The following is a 27,801-nucleotide window of genomic DNA, read 5'->3' as shown; positions in this document are numbered from 1 at the left end:
GGAGCCCTGGTCCAGCTGACACGGCGGCCCTGTGGCGGAAACCGCTGCCACGCTCGGCACGAGCTGCGCAGCGCTCGTTTGCTCTCAGCTGAACGACGAACGGAGCACAGCACAGCGAACCGGCGCTCCTCACCCCGAGGGGAGAACCCGCCTCACGAGAAGCCGCGGAAAAAAGCGTTGTGACACCGCGGGGCGGCACATGTCCGCCGCGATCGCCTCGCTGCCGGCTCAGCCCCGGCTCGCTCCGCAGCCGCTTCCCGCGGCGCCGGCCCGGCTCGCCTCACACCCCGCGGGCGCAGCCCCGCACGGCCCGGAGCTTCGCCCAAGCGGGGCGGGGCGGGCGCGCGGTCACCTGATGCCGCCGCCGCCGCCATTTTGTCTGGGAGTGGAAATGTGAAAGGGAAAGCCTCGGCGCAGCCCGCGGCGGGAGGCACGGCGGAGCCGGCCGCTTTCCTCCGGGACGCGGTCTGCAGCGACGGACGGACGGCCTCACCGCGGACCGCCCCCGCTCCCGTCCTGCCCTCGGCTGCGGCGCTCTGAGGACTCCTCCCCGCCGCCCTTCCCCGGGGAGCCGCTCCCGCCGCCCGGCCTCGCCGCGATGTCGGGGCAGTCGATCACCGACCGCATCACGGCGGCGCAGCACAGCGTCACCGGCTCGGCCGTGGCCAAAGCCGTCTGCAAGGCCACGACCCACGAGGTGATGGGCCCCAAGAAGAAGCACCTGGACTGTGAGTACGGCCCTCCCGAGGCCTGGGGCGGGCGGGGCTCCGAGGGGCGCCGGGCGAGCTGCCGGGCCGGGCTGCGCTGCGCTGCGCTGCCGGAGCGGCTTCCACGTGGAACGAGCGAGCTTTGTACCGCCCGCGGAAACGGGCGAACCGGGAGCGCCGTGCCCGCCGGAGCAGCGCCTGTAGGCACCGCCGTGCGGAGCGGGGGGCTGGCGTGCGGCATCGCTGCCGGGAGCTTCGGGTCTCGGTTTTCTTCTCTGCGCATCCGGGGGGATGCGGCCGTTCGTAGTGGCGTGTCGTGGTGTTCCTTGGGCTTTGCTAAAAGGCTTGGAGTGAAGTGAGGGGTTGGGAGAAGGTGGATCCAACGCGTCTCTCCAAAACGAGACTGCTCTGCTGCTGCTTTTACGCGTAAATTGAGTGCTAAAACAACTCGGGCGCCACGAAGTGCAGGAAGCTGCCTCCGGTATCTACAGAATGATCGGAGTTGTTGCTTTGTTTCGATTTTAGTTGGTCTTTAACTGCTCCAACCTGCGCTGAACGCTTCCGACTTCGTAGCGTGCAGCGGCTGCGTGAAGCGCGGTGAGCTGTGCGCACCTTGTGCGCTCACACCGGGGAGGGGACGTGGAGCTGGGCACGGCTCACCTCCGAGGCACGGGTGCAGGTTGGACTGTCGGGTGATGGTGCTAAGGAGAGCGCTGTTCGGGCTGTTGGAGTTTGGGGGTGGTTTGGCTCTGCTGTGGTGTGCGTCTGTTGAAACAGACTTTTTGTTTGAGAGCTCTGGATGTGGGTCACATAGTTACAGCCGGTGCAAATGTATTTCTTATTGATCTGGATGTGCGGAAGCCGGCTGTGGAGGTAAATACTGCAGCTACCAGGCTGAAATTGAAAGCCTCAAAGCTGAATAATGAGCGGTGTAATGAATAGGAACATCACTTCATCTGGTTTTCTGCCTGAGGTAGAACAGTTTTGCAAGGTAACCCTTAAGGTCAGAAATGGCATCATGGCAGGAAGCCAGGAAGTGGTTGCTCAATAGTTTAAAAGTTTCTGAAGCTTAAAAGATGGAATTCATTGGTTGAAAATCATGTCATTCACTGGAAGTTACCCTCACAGAATAAGCAAATGGACAGGTGGAAGAACTGTGTAACATGAGAACAGCATAAACTTGTGCTGTGACATTCTTCTGAATGTCTCTTGATACAAGCCTGTTCAGAGCTGTCAGTCTCCTGAAGGTCCTCCTGTGCCACAAGTTCTGTGTTTTGATGTAACTTGTTTTCTATCATTTTTGTCTGAAATTAAGAAAAAGCTTGTTGTGCTAACAGTATATCTTGAAATGGAGGGGCTCTAAGAGGTGAACAAAAAAGATGAGAAATGTGGTACCAGAAGTACCTCTGCAAAAGGAGTTAAAAAATAAAATAAATGCTATTCTCCCACCTTCACTGAGCACACGGGGTTGCTTCATTTCTAACATCCACAAGACTTTGCGTGGCATTTCCTGATAATTTTTCTTGTCCATCTGTAAGCAAAACTTAGTTGTATCTCATCTGTCTGCCTTTAATACAAGTTCAAATGTTGTAATCTGTCACACAATATAGTTTCAAAGCCACAGTGCAAGTACTTCCCAAGTTAAGTAAAACTTGAAATAAAACATAGCCTGGATTTAATGCAAAGCACTGGTGCTTGTACCTTAGTGTCCCTATGTGTGTGTCATTAAAAACGCTGCTCCATCTGATGTTACTGTAGTTGCTGCTTAAAAAACATGTTTTGAGAGTTGACAGTTGTGTCGAGGATCTGGAGCAGTACCTGTCTCCAGATTCCATTCAGATTAATTCTTAAAATTCCCCTTGTTGCCCAATTCCCTTGGCAAAGAGAGCTTGAACGTTACAGCATGGTATGAGTGGGAAGGCGTTCTGCACACGGCGTGTCGACTGGGATTATTGGGAGGCTTGAGTTCTATCTGACTGCTTGTTGCTGGGTAGTAAAGTTGCATTCTTCTTGAAGAGGAGAAGAAACCTAAGCAGTGTCAATGGGAATATTTCATATGTGTGGTTTTTTTTTTCTCTTAAAGTAGGTCACAGTGTCCTAAATAAGTCAGCAGATCTATTTCTGTAGTATTCTGTAATATTTTAGGATAAAATAAAACATTATGTGATGTTTCTTCATTTTCCTCAGTGGAGTGCTTGAGAGTCTTGTCTCCCCTTCCCTGGTATGTTGGTTCTCTTGCTGTGCCACACAGTCTTCTAAGGTTAGTATTGCAGTGGAGTGGGGGGAGCTGCTGCTTTGGTGACATCTCTTCCTGGGTAACTATGGGAAGGCTACTTCAAAAAAGAAAAAGTTGTAGCCGAGCTGTGAGCTGCGATGCACTTGGGTGTAGCCCAAAGTTTAGAAAACAGACCACTGAAGAAGTGCTGCATTAAACGTTCAACTGAGCACTGAGTAAAACTGGAGTTATTTCTCTCCTTATAACTTGTACACAGCCCACTTAACTGACACATGGGGGGGGAAGCAGTTGATGTTCATATAAACTTATAACTACTGTATGCATGCAGGCTTAGAAATATTCTTAGAAGTGGTAATTCAGTTACTTCAAAACTGTGTTATGTAACAAAACTAGGCTGTTCACCTGTTCACTTCAGGTGAAAGCTCAGCACTGAGCCATTCATGTTTTGCCCATCATGTCACGTGCTGACTGTCGCAGTTCTGGGGTGTTTTCTGTCTGCCAGCCTTACTGCTGGCAGCTGCTGGTCAGAGATATGTGTGTTGTGATAGAACATGAAGAAACGATCTCAAATGCTCCCCCAGGCAGGAGGGTGTCTGTCTTTAATCATAGAATCACTTGAGTTAGAAAGGACCTTTAAGGGTCATCTAGTCCCCGAATTTCAGTTTGACCTGAAGAAAAAAGGCCCAGAACACAGCTGATGTTGGTATCTTTCTCTCTGTGCACATTTAATGTGGCAATTGCTTAAGGCTTTTTAAAACAAAACCTTACGGGCTGCATTGAGAAACTCTGCCGAAGGGTTTATTTTGTTTTGTTTTACAAGCAACTTCCAAAAAGTAAATGCATTTTATTTATTTATTTTTTAAGACTCCAGGGTTAAGAAAATTGGTCTCTAATCTTCTCTCCGCTATTCATAGAGCGGCTTCTGTCCTGTGACAGAAGGGAAAAATTAGGGGGATATTGAGCAGTTGTTGTTGTCTCAACTTCTGTATTGAGAGTTGTCTTGAAAGGAGTATTCCTGAACTAAGGAAATGATGACTTCCTTGCTTGGAAGTTGAAAAATACCAGGTTTTTGTCAATGCCAGACTGAGGAGTTTCTGAAGGGCTGATGGCATATCCATGCATGCTGTTCTGGAGACCTGTGTGGCTTTGGAGATGATGTGCCAGTATTTCAGATGGGCTGCGGGGGAGATGGCCTTTGTACTCTGCTAGGCAGTAAGATTTCCACAGCTCTTTCAGGCTGCTTGAAATCCTCTACAGAAATCCTCTTCTGCTTTAAAGCCAGGTGACTTTAATTTTTTTTGTGTTAACATACTTCTGAACTCTGTTCAATTCTTGCTCAGATCCCATAACCTCAAGCACAGCTTGGATCAGGCTATGAGTAGCACTTCATATGCAGAATTCCTGAAGTGGTTGGGCTCACATCTTCAAGAAGCAAGTTGGTCATCCTGGAAAACCTCACTAGCTCTTGCACAGAATACTGGACCTGTATTTCTCCATCATGTGAAGTAGTGTGGAATCCAGTGGCACGAGCTTCCCAAATACACATGGGCTTTTTCAACGTTTGCTGTGTTGTCACTTGACAGAAAAGTGCTTCTAGCCTTCTCAGGAAGCAGAGGGCATTGGCTCCCTTCTGAAGGTTGACACCAGGCTGGCTTTTTATCACCATAAACCGTTACAATGGAATAAGCCCTGTTTTTTTCCCCATTTTTATTTTTTTTAAATGAATGGTTTAAGGAGAGTTGATCAGTTAGAGCATTTGGTATAGTTGCTAACAGTAGAATTCTGTCACATCTTGATAGAGTAACACCTCTAAGCATGTGTTTGCTGTCGATCTGAAGTATGCAAGAAATCTCCCAGGTGTTCATAGAAGGCTTTACTGGAACATCTGCTGGTAGACTTTGTCTGAAGGAAGACAAGACTTGCAGGTGGGGCCGAAATCTGTGTGAAACCAAAATCTCTCCAGTAAAATATGAATGATACGATCTGTCTGTCTGCTGTTTCTGTCTTGGAGATCAAAAGTTGTTTTTTAACCTACATCTTTCCTTCAAGTCCTGCTTGTTATTTGATAAGCAGTCTCTTCAGTGGAGATACTGAATAGTAAAATTGACTTGTTTTGTGAAGGAGAGCTTTGTGCAGGAATGCTGTTTTCATTAGGCTCTCTATGTGGTCATGGACCTCAACGTTTAATGGAACTTCCTTAATTGGTACCTGTTGGTAATGTTACAGACACTGCTCAGCACAGTCTGTGTTCGTTGGTTTTTTTGTAATTCCTATTCTCAGCCTACAACTCGTAAGACTTCTGCAGCGCTTCTCTGCTAGTCGCAGACCCTACAGTTATATAAAACATGCTGTGATAAAGCAAGCAACAGTCTTAATAATACTTGCTTATAAACAGCATGGATTCAAGAAGACTTACTTACCTCAACGTGCTTTGAGATAATTACGTAGAAATGTTATAACAAGGTTGTTCAAGAGATGAAGCTTTGGAGTTAAAACTGACTTTCTTCCTATGTATAAATCTTGGAATGGGAACTTGTTTTGTTACGTGGAGCAGTAACTGTAGATTGTTTGAGCTTACCAAAATCCTAAAAATGTTTTTAAATTTGACACGGTGTCTGAGGATGACACAGCCAGAAGTTGGAGAGGTGTCTACCGAATGACTTGCTGTTTGAGAATTGGACAGGGGCATCTTTTAATACTTAACAATAAGGTTTTGATGTGAAGCTTGTTTCAAACTTCTTAGAGCTCTTCTTTTTGTATAGTTATTTCAGTGTTTGTGTGTCGCTTATAGGTGGGATGAAAACTTTCACCCGACTTGAATGTTTTCTACCTACTTTAAAACTTCTGACATCAAAGTGGAATCAGTAAGCAGTTAATGTTTTCTGTATCTTACTGAAGCAGAAGGCTCTCTAAAATTCTTTACTTTCCAAGTTATCTTGTTATTAATTGACTCAAAGTGAACGTTGGTGATCCTTAAACAGATTTGTAGTCAGGGTACATCTTTAATATATTCTGTGCATATGAATAGGTAGAAACGTTTAAATAGCTGAAGATGGACATCAGAAGCTGGCTGTGTTGACACCTCACTGTTAGTACCTGGGTGCTGGCCTTCAAGCACTTGCACAGAAGGACCACATGAGCAGTAATGCTGATCCACAGCCAGCAGCCTGCTCAGGGACTTGCCTTCAGTAAGAGGCTGCAGAGGAGGTTTTCAAATGAGGTGTTTGTAGTACTGGCCTTGCCCAGTCCTTGAGCTGTGCTTTGATCACACCTGAGACCAAGCTAGCTCACAGGGAATTAAATGAAATGTGTATGTCCTGAGGGGGGTTAGAACATTCTTGCTTCCTTCTCAGCAGTACCTTTCTCCCCAGGTGTCTGCTGGAGCGTGCTCTGGTTTTGTTCCGGTACTCAGGCGGAGATCTGAAGCTCTGTTCTTCCTAGTAAACGTTTAACTATTGAGTTTATGATCAGTCTTTGACACAAACTGCTTGAGACCTGCTGTGATCCCCCACAATATGCTCAGCACGTTGGTGATTGGGTCAATTTAACTGTATGGAAAGATGGGTGTGGGCCGATTCTTCCTCTGAAATCTCACAGAAAAGAGGCTTAGTTCAGGTTTGCAGCATCTGGCTGCCAGGTGAGTCAGTTCTCAGGTGAAGATCAAAGTTCTCAAATGCTTGCTGCTTGATCTCAGGAGGTGTCTCTGCTTTCCCACTCTTCTCAGCTTCTCAGTTTTGTTTGGATGGAATGACTTCTGTGTCTGCACTGGCTTTTGAATGGCAATTTGGGCACAGAGTATCTGCAGGAGCAAGGTTTTTTTGTGATATTGGGACTCCTTAAAACAGTCAAAATGCTTTTAAATTCACATTCATGTCTTTTGCCAAAATGGAGCGAGTTTGAGCTGGAGATGTGAAATAGTTCATTTCTTATAGGAAGAACTGAAGATAAAACTTACAGTATGAATTCTCTGTGTAAAACTACAAAACCTGGTGATCTTGGAGTGCATAACTCATTGCAATGCTGTGTTGTGTTTTATTTCCTTCTTAAATGTAGATCTCATACAGTGCACAAATGAAATGAATGTGAATATTCCACAGCTGGCAGACACGCTCTTTGAGAGAACTGCAAACAGTAGCTGGGTTGTAGTGTTCAAAGCTCTAATTACAACACACCACCTCATGATGTATGGAAATGAGGTAAGATGTAATTAGTTCTGTAAAGGCCTCTTTAATGGTGGTTTTTATATTTCAACAGGTAGTAGGTTGAAATTAGGGGATAATCTGAAGTGAAATTCACTGCTTGGAAGGCACTACTTATTGCAACTACAAAGCTAAACTGAATGCTGTAAATCACTGTGTGTATTTTGCTCCCTTCTCCTAATGCAGTTGTTACCTGCATGCTGAAATGTGAAGGAAAAAAAAAGAAACAATAAGATCCAATGTTGAACTATAAGAAAAACTGAAGCATAGAGTCCTGGGTTAGCAATTGGTATCTATTTTTTTTTTTTCATGTAATATTTTACAGCAGAGAAGAGCTGTATTTTTATGTGTGTACTGAAACTGTTCCTTACCTTTGAATAGATGCATCTGGGGTTCAGATCAGAGGTGTCACTAGCCCCAGAAGTCCTAAGTCCCCGATGATTGTAGTCGTTCATGGACTCAAACACGGGTCAGGAAGCTAAAAAGCACAGAAGCTGCAGTTGTTGGAGTTGTGTATGGGCAACTTGAAAGAAAAACGTTTAAAACGCCTTGCTGTCTAAATATTTTGTTTCTTACTCTTCTATTATTTGCTGAGCTAGCTATTGTTTTTCAGAACTTAAATGTTCTTTATTCTGACCAGTATGTTGTAAATCTGAATTATACCAACTGAGTGCTGCTCTTTACCACAGTTCTATAGCATTATTATAAATTATGTTGTTACTTAAGGGAAGAAACCTGTCTCTGACTTGTACAACGGGAGTAGAAGTGTGGGAACTCATAACTTAGGTGGAGCTCTCACTTTGCATTTTCTAGCTTGGCTGTTGTAAACCTATGACGTTAACGCAGCCCGCTCCCCTGCTGCCTGGGCAGCCATGTCTTTTTCTTCTAAGTCATGCTTTTACCAGATCTGCTATTTTGTATGTTAGAAATGTTGCTGATCAGTAGTTTCAAGGTTTTCTGACTCTTGATCTAGTATCTGTTGTTGGAGGTTACAAGAATCAATTATGAATTGTAGTTTTCTGCCTGAACGTTTTGACTGTTGCAACAAAAATTTGACTCCACTTTTTTTTTCCACCAACAGCGCTTTATCCAGTATCTTGCATCTCGAAACACATTGTTCAATTTAAACAACTACCTGGACAAAAGTGCCATGCAGGGTAAGGATCCTTGATTGCTTTTTTGCTCTGTGATTGGTACCTGTGTTGGCGTACTCTGGGGGACAAGTGACATTGAGGTGAGAGTATTATGATTTGTACTGTGTGAAGCACCAAAGAATATCTGACCAAGCGTGTATCCCAAGAAGGTGGAATTGAGTTAACTGAGTACTGAAGTTTGCCTGTAATGTGTGTATCATCCTTACAGAGCTGCAAGTTTGAAATAAACTTGTACTATGTAGAGTAGACCTGATGAATATCAGCACACTGGTCTCTTTTGAACTTTGATTGCACTTCAGTATCTGAGAAGTAAACGTGAACTGTTAAGGTGCGTGGAATGTGCTGCATGGCTGGTGAGATAAATTACCAGAGGCCTCAGTGCTCTACTAGGAGTATGTTTTCAATCCGATTTCAGATTAGAATGTTGTAATGAGAGCTGCTTGGTTTTTGCCTACTTCTTTGTGTTGTAGGCACTTATTGTCATAATTGCAAGGAATGCATTCCTAACCTTAGCAAGCAGGGAAGAAGCTGTAACTCTACATGTCAAAGAGGAAAATAGTGAATCTCAAAACCCTGGAATAAGTCTGTGAAGCGCTGCTCTCCAGCAAGTGGATGTGAAATGTAGGAGAGTATTCTTGAAAAGAACTTGGAGGAAACTGCATCCAAATATCTAACCTGCAAACACTTAACTTTTAGGCTATGATATGTCTACCTTCATTAGGCGGTATAGCAGATACTTGAATGAAAAAGCACTTTCATACAGACTTGTAGCAGTTGACTTCACCAAAATGAAAAGAGGGTAAGAGATTTTACTGCTTGTTTAGCCTCTGTGTGTGTGTGGGGGGGGGGGGGAATACTGGTTATTCTTGAGCTTATCGTGGTGGTATTCCTTTTGACCCTTTGAAGTAATCTAATAGTGTGGAAACAGCATAATATTGCTGAGGTTTCTTGGTGACCTGTAAACATGTCTTTTAACCTGTAGGATAGATGGAGTAATGAGAACCATGAATGCTGAAAAGCTCCTAAAAACTCTTCCAATCATACAGAACCAGCATGATGCACTCCTTGATTTTGATGTAAGTACTCTAGGCTCAGTTTCAAGTAACAGTCTCTCATTTTGAAGTAAGTTGTATTATTTTATTAAGTACTGATTTACTTTCTTGTTGCTTTCTACACAGGCAAATCCAAATGAACTAACAAATGGTGTCATTAATGCTGCCTTTATGCTCCTCTTCAAAGATTCCATTAGACTTTTTGCAGCATACAATGAGGGGATTATTAATCTTTTAGGTATGTGACAATTCTTTTTAGCTTTCGTTCTTTCACGCAAGTTGTTGAGCAAAATAAAGGACAACTTCTGACTATAATAGCTAGTAAGTTGTTTAGTGTAGTTGTTAACAGCAGAAAGTGTGTTAACCACAACTGGCACATGCTTAAATACATGCTTTTACCTGAAGATTACGACCTGAAACATAGATGGAAGTCAGAGGCTGACTGTGAGGGAAAAATCAAAGGCACTGTTGGCCTGTTACAGTTAGCAGGCCTGGAGTGTTGAACGTTCTTGAATGTGCCCATGCAGCACAACTGACTTAAGATTTCCCACACCTTCTTTATAGCTTGCCTATTTGCTTCTAGCTGGTATTTGAGTCTACACAAGCTTCATGTGTGGCATGTGGTTTTTTTTGCTTAAGAGTGACAAGCAGTTGGGAAAGCCTAATAATGACTGTTCAAACAAATTTCTGAGTGAAACATTACCTGATCAGTTTGTTTTGTTATTCTGCTATTTTTTTTTTTCCTCATTGAGATATCTGCACCTATATGGAGCAAAATAAGAACAAGTGAAGGCTGTGGTTGCTGGGTCTTTTTATTTTCGCAGATCAGTTCAGTGCATGAATCACTTTAGTGGTCATTTTGATGTGTTTTGGATGTTAGGCTGACTTAAAAACAACAAAACATATTAATATTGGGTCTAAATATGTAGAAGAATATGTAGACAAGAATATCGTTTTCAGCTAGTAAGGTGATTTCCTTAGAATATTACCTGAACTGTCTAATTCAATAATTGCATGTGTTTGCATCCATGTTTGTCAAGCTTTGTGTTATATTCTGAGATGCTGAATCTTGCAGATGGCTCCTCTCTCTGCTGAGTGCTTTATTATAGCAGTGACAAGTATTCATGTCAGCGTGGAAACTTGAATAGCTTTGAGTTACCACTGTCTACTCCATCCCTGAAGCTCGTGTCAGTAATATAATAATATGGCAATATATAATGGTACCAGTTTTGCTGGGGTGGTGTTAACTTACAAAAGTGTTTTTATTTGCATCCTCAGAAAAATATTTTGATATGAAGAAGAACCAGTGTAAAGAAGGCTTGGATATGTACAAGAAATTCCTATCCAGAATGACTAAATTGTCAGAATTCCTCAAAGTAGCAGAGGTAAATAATTTGATGCCTATGAAAAGATGAATTCCAAGCTACTGTACTACAACAGCAGTCTGTATTCATAATTTTGTAACGTCACCTTTGCTGTACAGAGAGCAATTCCCCAGATAGTGCATTTTAAACTGCAGTTACTCTGAGTAATGTGAAGTGAGATTGTCAGGCATCTTTTTCATTAGCCAAACAATGTAGTAACAGCTTTCTGAAGTGCTGTTATAAATTTGATGAATGGTCCAGAATGAACTGTTAGTGTATTTACACTGCTGTTCTTTGCTGTAACTGCTCAAAGTGGAGAAGTAGTTCCAGTAAACAATGCAGATATTTCTAGTGCTCCCAAGTAGATTTTCTGTATGGAAAAAATGGCTGGATAAAGGCTTGGCTTTGCTTTTAGATGCAAAGCAACGTGCTTCAGATTTCTGAGACGTGTTTTTCACTGAACTCATACTAATTCAGAAGGTGATTAATGCCCATTTTAGTCTGTTAGCTTCTATAAAACATTCAGACCTCAGTTTTTATTTCATTGCCACTGTGTAAAGCATAACATACTTTATTTTTTTCCTCTTTTGTAAACCCAGCAAGTTGGAATCGATCAGGGGGACATTCCAGATCTTACTCAGGTCAGTGTACGTATCGTGCTGATATCATTCAATTATTTTGTCCTCCACATTTCTTATGACTGGTATGTACCATAACAATCATCTTGGATGTATTCTATTCCATACACCTATACAGGAAATGCAGGTGTGCACTTTTCCCTTGGATCGTGTGTCCTTGGTGCTTAACTTTGCAGCTTGTATTTTTGGATTGTTTGAAGTGAAAAAGGTGTTTCTTGTTTTGGTTTTTTTTTTTGTTTTTTTTTTTGGGAAGTTCTGCTTTTTGTCTCATGACAAAGGATTAATTGGCTTATAAGGCACAGGCATCTTGCCACATGTACACATCTCTCATACTTGCTCCTAGCAACTCATGTTTCCCTTGCAAAGAACTTGACGCCCTTTGCAGTAGGAAAAAAAAAAAATGTGACGGTAGCCAGCAGAGTGAGGGCAAGAAATGAATGAACACAGCAGTGTGATGTTTTGTGATGTTTGATCTTAGCAGCTTACCTCTGATGAGTACAGTATGTGCAGCTGGCCTGTGTTCCTTAATGAGAACACACTGAAGTGTGAGGTGATACTTCAGAGATGACAGGGGCTTGCGTGCTGGGTTGCGCTCACTTGCACATTAACCAAGGAGTTACAGAAGTCTTCAAATCATGGGGCTTTTTTCTGATTTACTGAGGACAGGAAATTTAATTTTGCTCTTTATTTCTAAAATTTTTATGAGCACAACTTTTCACAGTTGCAGCTGGAACACTTTTTTTTTTTTTCTTAATAGCTCAGTTATTTTATTGCAAGCACAATTCTTAGGCAGCTCTCTGAAATGTGGTGGTGGGTATCAGCATCTTGTGTATTTTGGCAACTTCAGTGCCATCGTCAGTGAATCAGTCCAATTCCACTCCGTACTAAATTTCATGACATTTAATTGGGTTGAGTAATTCTACATCAGCCTTGTGCCAACTCAAAACAATTCCCTGACATTTCTTAGTTTTGGACTTTGAAAAAAAAAAAAAACATCAGTTTTTGCTGTGTTTGCAGCACCAGCGAGTTCAGACAGGATGATGGATGACAGCTTCTAATGATAGCCTTTTGTTCATAGTCTGGTCACTCATTTACCTGTTTGTTCTAAATACTTAGATTTCTTGTGTGGATGTCCATATTTTGGTGTCTAAGCTGTTCCTGAGAGCAATGAATTTCTCTTGAGAAATTTTTACTACTGCTGCTGTGTAACTTTTTGTTTCCTTCCTTGATTCTGATTCCATTTCTGCCAATTTATGTAAAGAGAAAATCACTGTCCTTAGTAGATGTCCTGTTTCATTATGTTGTTGCTTCCTTTCTGTTTGTAGCTGGGACTGTATTCTTTATAAATGCAACTCAGTCTCTTACTTCTGTTTGGATGTCAGTCTGACATGGCTTTGGTTAGGGGAAGTGAGTCTGAGTCAGGAAAAGCAGACTTATTCAGGTCATAATACCTGTTTTAGCTCCAGCATCTTTTCTGCCATAACACTAAGTTCTGTTTGCTCAAATAAATTCAAAAACAAAACCAAACCTGTGTTGAATATCTGCAACAATGAGCAAGTGTGTAGAAAGGTACTGTTTTGTTACTGTGCAGATTTTATGGTTGAGGAGAGGGATGAGTTAGAGAGTTCAAAAAACAAAACAAAGCAGAAAAGGTATAGAATGTATTTTTCCATGCAGGTAGGTTTTAGCACGTCGTTGCTGTGTTCTCAGACATCTTTGGGAGTTCCTTACGTTATGTTTGCATTTCCTAAGCTTTCACCATGTGTTCAGTGTGACATTCTAATGCCTGGCTTTCTGCTGGATTTAAATGGAGTTAAGTCTGCTTTTAGAATTTTTTAAATCAAAGAAGAGCATTGAGTGTTTGCAGTCTTCTCCTAGGTGACGCTGTTCTGGGGGGGAGGAATGGAGGGGAGAGTTTCTGCAGCTTAATTTGAAGTGATCTTTCACTCTGGTTTCTTATGTTTTGTATGCCAAGGATTTGGGTGAAATTGGGTTGGGTTATTGTATCATCTTGTGCTGAATAGATGCTTCTGCCTGAGACTGTATTGTTGGGATAAGGCTGAATTTGATTGCTTTTTTGTAATCGAACTTCACTCCCTGTTGTTAAGTGTTCCTGATGGGAGCCAAGAACCACAGCTGGGTAGGTAGAACACAGTTATGCAGGATGAATGACATCAAGGTGCTGTCACTGAAGTGGTCATATTGGTTCTTAGTTGATGGGAAAACTCATCTGTGTACTAAACAAGGAGTTCTTGTCTAAAAGTAGAGCTTCACAAATACTCTTATTTCAGGCACCCAGCAGCTTGCTTGAAGCACTGGAGCAGCATTTGGCTTCTCTGGAGGGAAAGAAAACAAAAGAAGTCTCTGCTGCCAGCAGGTGAGCACCAAATGAATGGCACCTGTGCCTCTACTTAAGATTTGTTGTCATCATCCTAAGAAGTTTTGGGATTCAGTCATTGAGGTTCTCCTCTTGAATTCTATTGGCTTCCAGCTCTATCTTCCCAGACGGTATAAATGTTGTATCTGGTGAGTCTGAGAGCTCCACTGCACTTGCTCCTTAGATGTGTGCTTTTGTCTGACAAGTATCTTGCTGTATTGTAATAAACCACTGAGCTGAGACGTTGTGTATTATTCCTTGCACTTTTTTCTTTGTTTGAATCCTCTGGCTCATAAGACTTGTATGGTATTTGGAGTTCAAGGCTTTCTGCTGTTAGGCTGGTGTTTGTCTTCGTTGCCAGTTCTTCAGTCATGAATGCCTTAACCTGCCTATGAAAGTTCTTCAGTCTCAGAGCTGCCAAATGAGCTTTGATACTTTGTGCTGACAGGAATTATTTCTGTCAGGAGAAGAGGGAGAGTACTGGTGTGTATGAACGTGTTTTGATTGAAGGGCAAAAGATTTGGTTTGGGCGTACACCAATATATGCATACATCTAAGGGGAACCCCCTTAAATATGTGGGCAGACTCTGATAAAGGAAGGTATCAGTGTAAAGTGCATTCCTGAGTAGCTGTCTTATGCCTCAGATTTCTTTTTCTTTTTCTTTTTTTTTAAAAGTATCTGATGATTTTCCATGGCAGTATTCCACTAAAGCGTGCAGTATTGGGAATAACTTTGGTGTGTTGCTTCTTGCTCTGTCCTACTGTGGTCCCCCCCCCCCCCCCCCCCTCCATGCAAGCTTTCTGTGCCTCTGCCACTTCAGTGGAGCAGAACTGGAGTCTAATCAACATGATGCTAATATGAATAGAAAACTGGTGTGTTCACTACTTGAGAGTTCCTACCACAGAAACCTGGGGAGTAATCCTGTGTGTTCCTGTCACATGTGTGGCACGTGATGAGGCTGGGTAGGTGAGGGTTGTGGTTGGGCTTGATGATGTTGAAGGTCTTCATCTTCAATAATGCTATTATTCTGTACCAAAGAGCAAGGTAAGAGGAGGCTGCGGTGGCAGGGGAGTAGCACAGCTAACACTTAATGCTTAAACTGTGAGATCTGTGCCTGGCTGATTTTGGTTAATAAAAACTTCCTGCTGTTTTTTAGGGCTAGTGCTCTGTCCTGTGCTGTTTCCACGCTTGCCAACACTGGGATGTCATTGAGCAGGATGGATGAGAAAGAGAAGCAGCAGGCGTTGGAGGAGGAACAAGCTAGACTGCAAGCTCTTAAGGTATTCTATATATGCACATGTCTGTATATGTATACACGTATAATCTTAGTGTCCCTTGCTACTCACTGTTGAGCTGCTTCACCAGAAAATCTTGGCTGGTATTGTGATGCAGTTGTTTTGGTTGGTTATTTTGTGATATTTTTTTTTTTTCTTTTCCTTTGGGAGTTCTATCAGATGTCTCCCCTGCGCTGTTTCTGTTATAACAGAAGTTGTAGCTGCTGTCAAGGACAAGTTAAATGGATTAGTAGGAAACGCATTTGGGTTGGGTGAGAAACTTACAAACTGACTGAATTTCTTTTACTTGAGGAATGTGCTAGGAAACTGTGATTTGACACGTTGTGTGTAAATGCAGTGAGCTGTAACCAAGGGATGTGCGATCCAGCTGTAACTGAGGGATGTGACCTAAAACTAATTGTATAAAAAAGACGAGTAACACCTCATAGGTAGGTGTTCAGACACACGTCAGTTTAGGTTTCTGGTGATTTGATTTGGGCTATAAGGGATCCTGGCAGCAGAGAAATGCATCTTTTGGAAGGAAGGGAGCCTCATATACGTTGCTCTAAATGCCAAGGAGAGACTTGAGGCTTTGTAAAGCCTTTTGTGGCTACGTTAAAACAAACCTGAAATCAGCTTTCTGTTTCCTTGACTTTGTAGAAAAGATGACTTTGAGTCTTTTTTTTTTCTTTTTTTTTTTTTTTTAAATTTAAGGAACATAGTTGAACTATTTCTTTTTGAAAGGGTCTGAAGGGTGAACAAAGTAATAACACTGAACTCCAAACTGTATATCTGGACTTTCAGGAGCAGCGATTAAGAGAGATTTCTGTAGTATCAAATTCTACTTCCACATCAGCATCCCCAAGCACCTTATCAGGAAAAAGTGTGAATACCACTGCAGCTGTTGACCTCTTTTCAGTATCGGCACCCACAACAAATAGGTGAGAGAGATTCTGTTTTCTGAAGTAAGCCTGAATGCTGGGCTGGTCTGGCAGCTCACAATTTTAAGTACTTCTTGAGAGTTACTTCTTACTTTCTTGGAGCATTGATGGGGTTTTTGGTATCATTTGCTAAGAAATACTTTAAAAGAAAATATATTGTTTTGTGCTGTTATTTGTGGCTAGCTCCTGGTGAACAAGAAACAACTGAGATATCAGCGTGAATTTGTGTGTAACTCAAGAATACAATACATATTGTGTCTCTTTCTTTCTTTTCAGCATGCCCAACCTTTCCAGTGATCTTTTTGATCTTCAGCCTGTGTTTGTTCCAACTGTACAGGGTACTGCAGCTACAGCAACGTCAGCAGGCAGTGCTTGGGGAGGTAAGCTTATTTAGTTTGACTGGGTGATTGCTTTGGTTTGATGGGTGATTCCTTAGAATATAGGAATAACTCCAATGAGTTCATAGTTGAAGTGAGTTCACAGTGAAATAATTGGGGTTTAGGAGACAGAATTTTTTGCATCCAGATATCTTGGAGCCTGCCAGAGTACAGAGCAGCTAATCTGAAAGTTCTGAAAATTTTTAAATTGTAACTGCAGACCTAATTTTTAGAGTACTTTCTTCCATCTTCTCCCTTATTCTGATCTTTGTTTGGTTGTTTTTTTTTCCACCAAGATGACTTCAGTGGTCATAAACGTACCTGTACTTCTGTGCATCATCCTCTGACAAACCACAAAGCGGTCTTTGTATTTTGGGCCCAATTTCTGAGGGAAAGAATAAAAACTGCCAACCAACACTTTCTATGGTGTAGGTACTGAACCTGTGTCCCCAGCAAAGGCCACGCCTGCAGCCTGCCCAGAATAACAACTGTGAATTCATTGTTGAAATGAGTTGACTGTTTCTTGGGCACAGCACTCATAGCCCTGCTTGTTCTAAAGATTTGTCAGGAGAGATGTCAAATGCCTTAAACACTGAAACAAGGAAGTGAGGGGTTCGTATTTCAATAGGCAGAATCGATGCTTAGTAGTTCCATATTAAAGTGCTAGATTTATGAAGCCAAAGATGTAATAGCTGCTTTTTTTTCTTAGTAGGTAACTGTCCTTTTCCCCTCCCCTCCCTGTGGCAGTAATGAAATTATTTTCCCTAAATGAAGAAGGAGGTGAATGATTTTATCCAAAAGTCAGAGTTCCTATCTCTTAACAGGCCACTGTGTGGCAGGTCTACAGTTTGGCTTTGTTTAGAACATCTCACATGCAGTCATCTGTCCTGTCGTTCTTCCCTGTCTGTGTACTCTGTATTCTTTCCTTTACTTCTGCATCTGCAAGGTCCTTTCTCGTCCTCAAATGGTTGTGTTGAGTCTCCACCTCATCTGGACATCTTTGACATGAAGCCAGTTGAAGAAGCTGTAAAATCTACTGCCCCTTTCATCAGTGCTAGCTTGTCTTCCAGACACACAGTGGAACTATTTAGTGGTAAAAATCAAAACCAAAGCATCTCATTTCTTTGCAAGTGGAGATAATGCTACTAGTAAACTGGGTGGTGCTGTCTTTGTGTTGTTGGGACCAATCTGCTCTTAACACATGAAAGTGGTGCATTAGTTCCAGTAGTAAATGTGGTTCCTTAAACATGTATTTCTCAAGTTCAATTTCCCCAACCTCGACCATTGAAAATTGTCTTTTAGCTGAAAATTTTGTTGACTTTGCAAACTGCAACTTGGTTTTACTTTTGTAGTGGGGAGGGCAAGTTACTTTCACTGCTGGAACTTGCCAGCAGTTCTTAAATTTTAACTGCAGACCTAAAGTTTAGAGCACTTTCTTCCGTTTTCTCTCTTAAGCTGATCTTTGCTTTGTTTTTTCTTTTTGCCAAGATGACTTCAGTGGCCGTAAACCTACCTATACCTCTGTGTATCATCCTCTGTCTGTTGATGGTAATTTGATCTCTTTATTTTTTTGACTTTGTTTTTGCTGAGAAGAGTGGTGTTGTTTCATGGGTGTACCTGATTCCCCTGTATTTTTTTTTTTTTAGGTTTCCCTCTTCATTCAGCTCCTCCAAGTGCCACCCCTTCAGCAATCAATGTTGACTTTGATGCTGTTTTTGGAGGAAAATCTACAGCACCGCAGTACAGGACTGCAAGTGGTAAAAACTGTCTTACAATTAGTTTGCACCCTGCAGGCACACAGAATTACAGAATGGCCCAGGTTGGAAGGGACCTCAAGGATCATGAATCTCCAATCCCCCTGCCACAGGCAGGGCCACCAACCTCCACATTTAATACTAGACTAGTTTGCCCAGGGCCCCATCCAATCTGGCCTTTGAACACCTTTAGGGACGGGGCATCCACAGCCTCTCTGGGCAGCTGTTCCAGCACCTCACCACTCTCTCTGTAAAGAACTTCCCCCTGACATCCAGCCTAAATCTCCCCTCCCTCAACTTGAAACCATTTCCCGTTGTCCTGCTGTTATCTACTCTTTCAAAGAGGATGATTTCCTTCTTGTTCGTAGGCTCCCTTTAGGTACTGAAAGGCTGCAATTAGGTCACCCCACAGCCTTCTTTTCTCTAGGCTGAACAAGCCCAGCTCCCTCAGCCTGTCCTTGTAGGTGAGGTCCTCCAGTCCCCTGATCATCTTTATAGCTCTCCTCTGGACCCTTTCCAACAGCTCTCTGTCTTTCCTGTTCTGGGGCTCCAGACCTGGACACGGGGCTCCAGATGGGGCCTCACAAGAGCAGAGTAGGGAGGGACAAAATCACCTCCCTGTCCCTGCTGGCCACTCGTCTTCTGATGCAGCCCAGGATCCCATTTGCTTTCCAAACTGCAATGCACACTGCTGGCTCATGTTCAGTTTTTCATCCATCAGGACTCCCAGGTCCTTCTTTGCAGGGCTGCTCTCAAGGAGCTCCTTCCAGTCTATATAAATGCCTGGAATTCCTCCGGCCCAAGTGCAAAATCTTCAACATTGCTGTGTTGAACCTCATTAGGTTCACCCAGGCCTACCCTTCAAATCTGTTAGTAGAATTGCTCTTATGGTGTGGAAGTTAATAACTTAATGACTTAATACATTTGTAAGTTGATAACAAGCCATCAGTTTAATTAGTTATTTAAATTTAGCTCTGACTTGTTTCCTTCTGCCTACTGATTGTTTCCTCTTTCTTTTTTGGGGGGACAAACGTTGGCCCCGTGGATGTCTCTTAATGGGTAAGCTTACATTAATCTGTTTCAGTGCTCCTGACTTCGATGTTAATATAATTAATGTGTGACAGTGAGTTCCCTTGAGCTTCACTGGGAGGCATTGCACCTAAAAGAATGCAAGAGTAGTTGTGGGTATGCTTTGCTTTTGGAATAACTTAAGTTCTGATCTCTTCTCTTGGGGCTGTTTTCTCCTGAAGTCCTTGTAAACATGTAGGAACTCTTGTGAACGTTCCGGATGCCAGCAGTACCATGAAATTACTGCTGGCGGTTCCAAGAATGCCTTGAAACTGTCTTGGATGACTTTGTTCTTGAGGTTCTTTTAGGGGGGTTTGCTTAATTTAGAAATTCTGTCAGTTACTGCTGAAGCATAACTGAAGACTTTACCAGGTAGGCAAACAGCATTCCTTAAGAAATGAAAGTGAAATGATGCTTCTGCTTACCCCTTAGTGCTTCCAGCATGTTTTGCCTCGGTATGTAAGAAACAATGTTGCTTAGGGTTCTCTGCCTCTCTAGCTTAGGACAGACTATTTATTAAGTTCAGTGTCACCTTTGTTAAGAGTTGGTTTTTTGTTCTTTTTTTTAGCTATTAAATATCTAGATGATGTTTTGCAACCCACAGTACCACCACCAAGTCAAAGAGCCACCTCAGCCAACCAGCCAAGTGGAAAAATTCTGGCAAATGACCTTGATTCTTCTCTCGCTAATCTAGTGGGAAGTAAGCATGAAGCTTTTCACTTGTTTTTAGTAACAAAATCAAACAAGCAAATGATTTTTCTTCTCACAAGTAAAATAAATAGATAAATAAAAATACCTGGGACTGACATATCTATGTTTTTCCCACCCTCCCAGGTCTTGGCTTTGGAGGAACTCCATCCAAAAAGTAAGTGTGTCTGTCTATTTAGGATACTCCTACACGACTCCTTAGTAGGCAGTAGCACAGTTTCACAGCACTGACATTGATGACAACAGTCTCAGTTCAAAGTAATCTGCTACCAAGAATAGTGTTGGAAGAGTGAGTCTGTAGTCAGTCACCGTAACAACTGGCCTTAACATTTGAGTTCATTTCATCTTGTAGCTGCTGTGCTTGGAAGTGTTTTTGAGTCACTACAAAAGATTTTGTGGTTAAGTCAAATTCTTGTGAGCTATTGCACCGTATGGTGAAATGGTAGGGAGCTTTTAACCCAAAACAGAACCCTTGGACTTCCTACTTGCTGCAGCAGAGAAATGTAAGGAGAGAATTAAATCCTTTAGTTTTTTTTACTACCCATAGATTTCAAATGCCTGCCTGACTTAAGATGTGTTTTCCTGTGTTCTATGACATCGTTGTTCTTGTTCTCTCTGGCTCTGTCTGAAAACTAATACCACAGTTTCCTTTCAGGTCTGATATGCAGTGGACCCAGCCTGCAGAGAAAAAACTTACTGGTGGAACAAACTGGCAAGCAAAAACGAGCACATCGACCACATGGAACCCTACTCCCTTACCCACGCTGCCACATATGGTAACTGCTGTACTGCTGGAATTGCTCTTTGTTCCAGGAAATGTTTCTGCACTGCATGAATCAATTGGAAAATAATAGCAAAACCTGCCTGGGACAAGAGTGGGGGGCAAAACTGCACGCAGGGCCACTTCCCAAACTCAAGAAAGTGTGTTGCAGTGTATTTCTTTCCCTCTCCCTGTTAAAGACTTTGGAGGAGGGTTGGGAATCCTCGCACTTGAGACCTTGAACCGTTTGAGTTCTTTATGAGCTGAGTTGATCTCAGCAACATCAAGGTACGATTGAGAGACTGGAGCACATACACATGCACCTTTTAAGAATCCAAAGAACTTGTTTCAGGAGTAGAAGGAAAACAGTATTACTTCTGGTTTGTGCTGCGTTTTAGTTGTATTATATGAAATGATATTGCACCCCTGCAGGGCAACTTAATTATTGTTTCAAGCAGCACTTCAGGCTTGTAATCATGCTTAACAGCGGTGTCATCACTTTTCCAACACAATGCACAAATACAGAGTCACACAACACAAAACAACTCTAAAGGAGTTGCTTCTGTGAAGGACTTCCACTTCTTGGAGGGCTGTCTGTAGGCAGCTGGCTTTTCCCATGCTTTTCAGTCACTTGCCAGGTGTCTTCCATTCCGCTGTATTCATACAAGTGCAAACTTCTTTTGAAATATAGCTGCCTTGGAGGGAAATAAATTGTTCCTCCCAGTTGCTTATAACTGCAGTAGTTGCAGAACTTACAATGAGTTTCGGACAGCCATCTGATTTAGTGCTTCCAATTGGAGTAGATTTGCCTGTGATGCCTTTTTCCTTCAGCTTATACAGGTATGCTCACTGAAAATTTAAGCAGCTTAATAGACTGCACTGGACTGAAATGAAACCCAAATGTTCTAGTTAGAGGATTGCAGTACTTACCATCTCAGAAGTCTCATGTGCCACATCTTTTCATCCTTTCTTCACATTCTGGATCATCTCATGTTAAAAGTGCCTGTTGTGTTTCTGTTTTTGAAAGAAGGATGAAACCTCAGTTGATGTGGCTCACTGTGGGTTTCAGTTGATTTTTTGTTTTGTTTTGCATTGTCACATGAGATACTTTTCTGAGATGGTTGAGTGCCCTGTGCCAGGCATCTCCTCACCCATTGGCTTGGAATTGCAACCATTCCCTGTGCAAAGAACTAACTCAGCTATGAACAGCTTTAAAATCAGTGCCCAAGTACTGGAGAGGTCCAGGCATTGCAGCTTGGCCTGTGGCGTTCATAGTAACTCAAATTCACGCGTAGTGTTCATACTCCTTCATAAAACAACACCCAGCATTCCCTTAGTAAGATCGTTACCACTACCAGCTGAGACAGAGCAATATGAAGGGCACACGTCACCATGTCTACGTACATAACCTCATAAAACTGACTGCCAGCTTGAGACGCTTGTCATTTTTTTTTATCAAATATTTTGCAGTGTGTTGCTGACGTCAGAAATGTGGTATGTGAGCAGCACCTGGCTGTAGTATATTAAAATCTGGCTGAACATAATAAGTTTTACCTTTGCTGGAGATCTTGTCAGGGAAAGTAGGATGCTACTGATGGTGTACTGCCCTCGAGCTTCCTCATCCCCATCTTAAATTAGTGGGTTGAGCATAGGTAGTTGCAGTATTAGATTGGAATCCGTCTCCCTTGGTTACAATATCCAATCTGAACAACTCCTTGCACAATTTTCTGTCCTTACTCCTTTTGCTGTGCCAGAACAGAGTACATTATCCTGGACATGTAAGTCACTTTCTTGTGAATGCTGGTTGTAGTAACTACTTGAAAAATGTTTTGTATGCCTGACTAGTAGGCGTGAACTTATCTAATATATGCTGCAATTTTCTTGATTGAAGGTGCCTGCTCCAGTTGCATACCAAGTGACTACGCCTCAAGTGCCTGTCTATGGAATGGTAAGAACTGTGACAGTCTCCTGTCCCTGAAAACCTGAGTGTCTGCTGGGTTTGTGGCAGGAGTTATTCCTCAAACAGCACTGTGACTTGCATATAACTTTATCAAGTTAATAGTACGCGAAAGCAGATGGTTTTGTCACCACACACCTGCAAGAGGTGGTATTAAATCTTAGACAGGAAGATTTTTATTAAAAGCTCTACTATATGTCTGCATCTCCCTGCTTATTTTCTACTATGTTTACAATGCAAAAAGATACCACTTCTAGAACCGGTTTTAATTTTCGTGTAACTGGTTTTTGGGTTTGTTGCTTTCTTTTTGTCTCCCAGCAGGTCCCTTCTCAGATGGGAGCTGCTCCTTTGATGGCACCCCAGTCAGTGATATATACGCAGCCCGGTCTAAGGCCGACAAATCCTTTTGCACCTGTTTCTGGAACACAGGTAAACTGTTCTTTTTAAATGAAAGGCCACACTGAAACTTGAGTCTGAGTGAAAGCAACCCAGTGTTCCTTGATGTATTTTTGCATCTGAAAGCAAGGGGTTCTTCAGTCAGAACTGTCAGCTTTTGCTGGTCAGAAAGCAAATTCAGCGGGTGAAAGCATGCAAGTGTGGGAAGGAAAGTAAAATTCAGAAATGTTGTGGTTAGCTTTTCACCATGTCAGTATTAGGAAAAGGGGAATGGCATTGGCACGTAGACTTCCTCAGATGTTAGCTGGATACTTGGGTTTGCCTTACTGGGTAGAGGAATGAGGAAAGCTCTCTGAAGGCCTGTGTGGTGGGGAGGTAAAAAGGGATGGACGAGCGATTGTTCAAGCTGAAGGAATTGTCATTCAAATACGTTGGTCTCAATGTTCTTCAGGACAAAACCCAGCTTGGAGGTAACTGGGCGTGTGAACGGATGTAGAATTCTGAACCTGTGAGTAACCATGTGCTATGTAAGCAGCATTAACACGTAATCCCTGTTTTACAGATACAGTTCATGTAGAGCCGCCAAAGCTGCGAGATGTGAGAAGAACCAAATACTGGTAAAACGAAAGAAGGAAATCTTTCTGTGATTTCTGGATTCCTGAACAGGGTGACTATTTCTCCCCTGTGCGACATAATGTTGTTTTGAATTGCCGTGCTTTAGGGATTCTTGTTTATAACAGTCACTGCTGTGTGAAATGGTCTTGGTCACCAATTTCAAGATTGCTTGGCAGGAAACTGTTCTCAGAGGCTGAAGGTTGACTTGGAAGGCACAAACTGGATTCTTCTCTTCAGAGCTGAGGGGGTTACACGATTGCTTTGCAACCTGGTTCTTCAGTGAATTGTGTTAAGAAATGAATGGAAAACGTTAACTCTATATTCTCTCCGTAAATGAGGTGGCTGTTGTAACCAAGATGCAACTCAAAGCTGAGCAATAGCTTTTTTGTACACTTAAAGAAATACTCTGATAGAGTAATATTTGTGTTATCCTAATGCCAATATTGTGTGAAATCAGACAGCTCTGACATCAGAATAGCTGAGGGTAATCTACAGCCTTTATAATGTGAGTTTTAAATGCTGTGAATCAACAAGATCTCTACGTATTCAGAAACGCAGAGAGTCAAATAAGTGATTGCACCACTGGGATGCCAGTGTTACACAGCTGGTTGAAATCACGGCTAGTTGAAAGAGCCTGGCTCTGGCAAGGGCTGCCGTAGGGTAGGGGATACAAGTGTGTCACAACAGCACGGACAGCCTCCAACAGGTGACAGCAGGCGCACTTTCACTGAGTGTCTTCTCCACAAAGGGCATCTTTCACAGCTGAAGGGAGAGTAGATCCTGTTACAGTGAACGTAGATCCCCCAAGCAGCAGCAGATGAGAGCAGCTCAGAGCTCTGGTTGCTAGCTACAGAAGAGGTAAGCTCTCCAATTTGAAAGGGCGATGGGAGAAGGCGTCCACTAAAAAACCCTTCCCTTTGAGCTTACAGACTTTTTAGAAAGCAAGCTTTGCCATAATGCTGGTGTTTCAGAACTGGCAGTTTTACAGAAATAGTCTTGCTCTGGTGAAGTGCTTGTGCTCCTTTTCTGAAACGAGAATCTACTTGCAACCAGAATAAAAGGAATGATTTTTAAATACGTAAATATGTGCAAACTTGTAAATAAGGTTTTCTTTCATGCTGCGGTAATCTTTTCCTTCTGTAGTATTTTCAAGACAGAAATGCTTTCTTAAGAAATAGAGGCTTGAGAGGAATACCTTGTATGTGAAATAATTCCTGACGTGTGCTGTTGCTGGTGAGGCAGTTGTCTGTGCTTCTGGCACATCCTGCATATTTCAGTCTTTCTCCAAAGTTTAGGTGGGCTATGAAAATGCTGCTTTGTATTTTTTTGTTGTCCAATGCAAAGTGATAGCATATTGCAAAAAGGGGGGAGGGAAATGGGCGAGTAATGGGTGAACGGAACAGGGAGCAGAATGCAAGGAAAACCTCTCCTGCCAATTGTAATGCTACCAATGATAAATGTGAAAGGTGGGTTTTCAAAACAACATCAGTCTTCTGCTTCTATACCCTAAGTGGGCCTTGAGAGTACAGTGCTGTTAATCTGGGTGTAATTGACAACAGAACTGCAGAAATCTGACCTGCTATAAATGCAGGTAGGCCTGGAAGTCCTGTCAGTCTGTCCTTTCCAGAAGAACTTGGAAGAGCAACGCTTTTCACGTTGCAGAGACAAGCTTTCTTTTTGAATGCTTCATTATGTCCCAGGAGCGCGGAAGAAATGAAACACACAGAAACACACTTGTCAAGTGAAACAGTTAAAAAATAATTAAATGAAAACAACGGCAGAAGAGGAAAACACAGCAGCCCAGCTTACTGGCAGATGTAACCTGGTATGCTGCAGTTCCACGCCTGTTTGAATTACAGAAGAGCTTTCCTCCAGCTCTCTTGGGCTGAACAGTGGCACAGTTTAAAGGCAATGAGTTCTGCGATGCCTGTAGTTGCCCTCTGGGTGATGAGGAACAGATGCCACTGAGAAGGGATCACTGTGCTGAGGAGGCTGTTTTTTTAGGAGACAGGTACTTCCTTGGATATATCCAGCATGGAACAGTCTTGAGTTCAGAGTCGCAGCGTTTCTAGTAAGAAATGATGGAGCTGTGAGTGCTGCAGCCAGGCAGTTTCCAGCACCAGGAGCTGTGAGGTCTCTGATACGGCGTTGCTGAAGTAAAGATCTGTTCCGTTATCTGCAAATAAATATCTGGCTAACAGTATGTTTGTCTAAAACTGAAACAGTTGCAGAGCATTTGGAATATCCAGAATGGACAGACTTTGCTGCAAAAGGAGGTACTAATGAGACCAGCCAGCAGTTGTAGTGCTGCTCCACCTTGTGATTTGCTCTGCGTTTCTTTAGTGTCCTTGTAGCAAAGCAAAGTGAGAGCAGCTTCCTATTGGAAAAGGGGAGATGGCCGCACAGTGCCCCCTGCAGACCTGCGAAGCTCCGCTTTTAGTCTCGTTTGCAATGCTGGGCACGTGAGAACTGTTAGCTCAGCTTTATCCTTGGGAAGAAGAGATGGCGGGCACGAGTGGTGGGGGCAGTTCTGCGGAGTGAAACTGGGACGAGAGATGGAGATAAATGTCACTTTCCCTTTTGTCTTCCAACTCCTTTGCTCAGAATGCTGCTCTGAATGCTTGTTATCCGCGATGTCACTCCACGTGTGGCAGAACAGGAGGAAGACTTTGCAGTATGCTGTGTGCCTTGTGCCGCTGTACTTGAGCGGTTGGTTTGAGGCTGGCAGTCGGGACTCAGCAGTGCTGCAGGAGGGCTGTCTTCCATGGCGTGTACAGTAAGATGGCTGGGCTGCTGGGGAAGGTTGATGGCGTTAGGCCTCTTGGACTCGACAAGTGAACCTCTTTTTAAATAGCCACATTTTGTAATGCTCTTCAGGTCTAGTTCGACTTTGCCTCCACAAAGTGACAGACTTTTGACTTTTTTTGAATTCAGACAAATTATTTACTAAAGAAATCTCGGTTCTGTGCACATAGAGATGCAGTGAGTGTAGGGAAAAACTGCAAGCAGACATTGCTAATGGAGAAGGAAAAAACTAACAATAAAGCCCCCAACTACGAGATCGACTACAGGGTGTATCCACATCAGTTTTTTTCTGTGGCAGGGACTGGGGGTGGGGGTGGGTTGCAATTTGAATAGTAAGCGCTGTGGATCGGTGCTTAATTTGTATATAAAAAGGAACACTTGTGTTTTGGGCAGTTTGTATTGTAAGGGCAACATTTAAAGGCACTGCGTCTCGGTCTTTTATTTCCATTTTAAAGATTATATTTTTGAGCAATGGAAACTGTACGTGTGATCATTTGTACATCTGCTGGCAGCTATGAAGAGAGAAGAGCGTGCTGTTACTCAGCAGATGCCTGATTTGTGGTTGATATTTACATTAAAGGAACTGCTCAGTAAGGCGGTCTTTAAAGAGATGGCAGTAACCTCTGCAGTTACGAGAGTTGTGCCAGCAGGTCTTTGGTCTGTCTGAAACGTGCACCCTCACACCGCTCACACTTCATCCTTTCCCAAGTGTCTGTCCAGAATTTCTCTTTGGAGTAATGGAGCGGCAGGTGCTGGAATAGCTTCTTCCTCCTCACCTCCTCCACTGTTTACTTAGTAGGTCTTGTTTTCTATGTGATGCTTTTCCCCAGAACAGGTTTGTGCCTTTATTGGATATTTATTTAAAAGGACCTACTCTCATTTAGGCTGTTGAGGCTTTTCTCGGATGTTTTGTACAGCTGTTCCTGTACGTGAGTTGCTTCATTTTCTAAGGATATAAGGTGTGGGAAAGCACCATCCACAAGCTGGAGGGGAAACTTATAGGAAAAGTACTGAGGGTTTGCATTCTGTCAACTTCTTTTCTTCTTTAAGGAAAAAAAAATAAAACTGAAGCCGAAGCCCAAAGTTGGCTGTGGGCTCTGTTGATATTTTGACTGTGGGCCTTTACAACTTGTTAATTGTTTTGTTTTTCTTTAAGATTGCTGCTCATATCCAATCATTAGAAATGTTTTGAAAAATAAACTTTGGAACACCTGAGGGACGGGGGTGTGTGTGTGTGTGTGTGTGTGTGTGTGTGTGTGTGTGTGTGTGTGTGTGTGTGAGAGAGAAAGAGAAAGGCTGTTCCTTGAAAGCATTCTGAGGCAGGAGGGTTTCTGTGGTCCTCACAGCCCATGAGTTTCCTGCTTTTCTGCATTTGCATTGGATGTGGTGGTGTGCCTTACACAAGTCATCCTCATCCG

The 27,801-nt window shown here is 42.9% G+C and overlaps 1 protein-coding gene across 7 annotated transcripts; it reads left to right on the top strand.

Moving 5' to 3' along the window:
* The first annotated feature begins 355 nt into the window (after positions 1–355).
* On the top strand, positions 356–27,487 carry LOC125699964 (phosphatidylinositol-binding clathrin assembly protein-like). Of its 7 annotated transcripts, none has more exons than XM_048960047.1 (21): positions 356–728; positions 6,997–7,139; positions 8,224–8,299; positions 8,993–9,095; positions 9,279–9,372; positions 9,475–9,586; positions 10,627–10,733; positions 11,312–11,353; positions 13,642–13,727; positions 14,885–15,008; positions 15,807–15,943; positions 16,220–16,323; positions 17,267–17,413; positions 17,809–17,868; positions 17,967–18,077; positions 19,726–19,842; positions 19,977–20,007; positions 20,506–20,626; positions 22,502–22,558; positions 22,886–22,996; positions 23,526–27,487. In XM_048960047.1, exons 1-21 carry the CDS (start codon positions 599–601, stop codon positions 23,538–23,540), a joined length of 2,028 nt encoding a protein of 675 aa, XP_048816004.1. In that variant the 5' UTR covers positions 356–598; the 3' UTR covers positions 23,541–27,487. The 7 variants fall into 7 exon arrangements, with proteins under 7 accessions (XP_048816004.1, XP_048816003.1, XP_048816002.1 ...); XM_048960046.1 differs by having other exon boundaries at positions 11,312–11,359; positions 22,889–22,996; XM_048960045.1 differs by having other exon boundaries at positions 11,312–11,359.
* The last annotated feature ends 314 nt before the right edge of the window (positions 27,488–27,801 follow it).

Source organism: Lagopus muta, chromosome 13 (assembly GCF_023343835.1).
Source record: "Lagopus muta isolate bLagMut1 chromosome 13, bLagMut1 primary, whole genome shotgun sequence".
Classification (NCBI taxonomy): domain Eukaryota; kingdom Metazoa; phylum Chordata; class Aves; order Galliformes; family Phasianidae; genus Lagopus; species Lagopus muta.
Note: the sequence above shows the minus strand (reverse complement) of the source record. Positions and strands in the feature narration are given on the sequence as shown.

What these genes read in the sequence shown, in the direction of transcription:
- LOC125699964 (XM_048960045.1), top strand. Translation starts at nt 599, where the DNA reads ATGTCGGGGCAGTCGATCACCGACCGCATCACGGCGGCGCAGCACAGC. An exon ending in TCTCGCTAATCTAGTGGGAA is followed by an intron (nt 19,843 to 19,976) that starts GTAAGCATGAAG and finishes CCACCCTCCCAG; the next exon opens with GTCTTGGCTTTGGAGGAACT. An exon ending in GGAGGAACTCCATCCAAAAA is followed by an intron (nt 20,008 to 20,505) that starts GTAAGTGTGTCT and finishes GTTTCCTTTCAG; the next exon opens with GTCTGATATGCAGTGGACCC.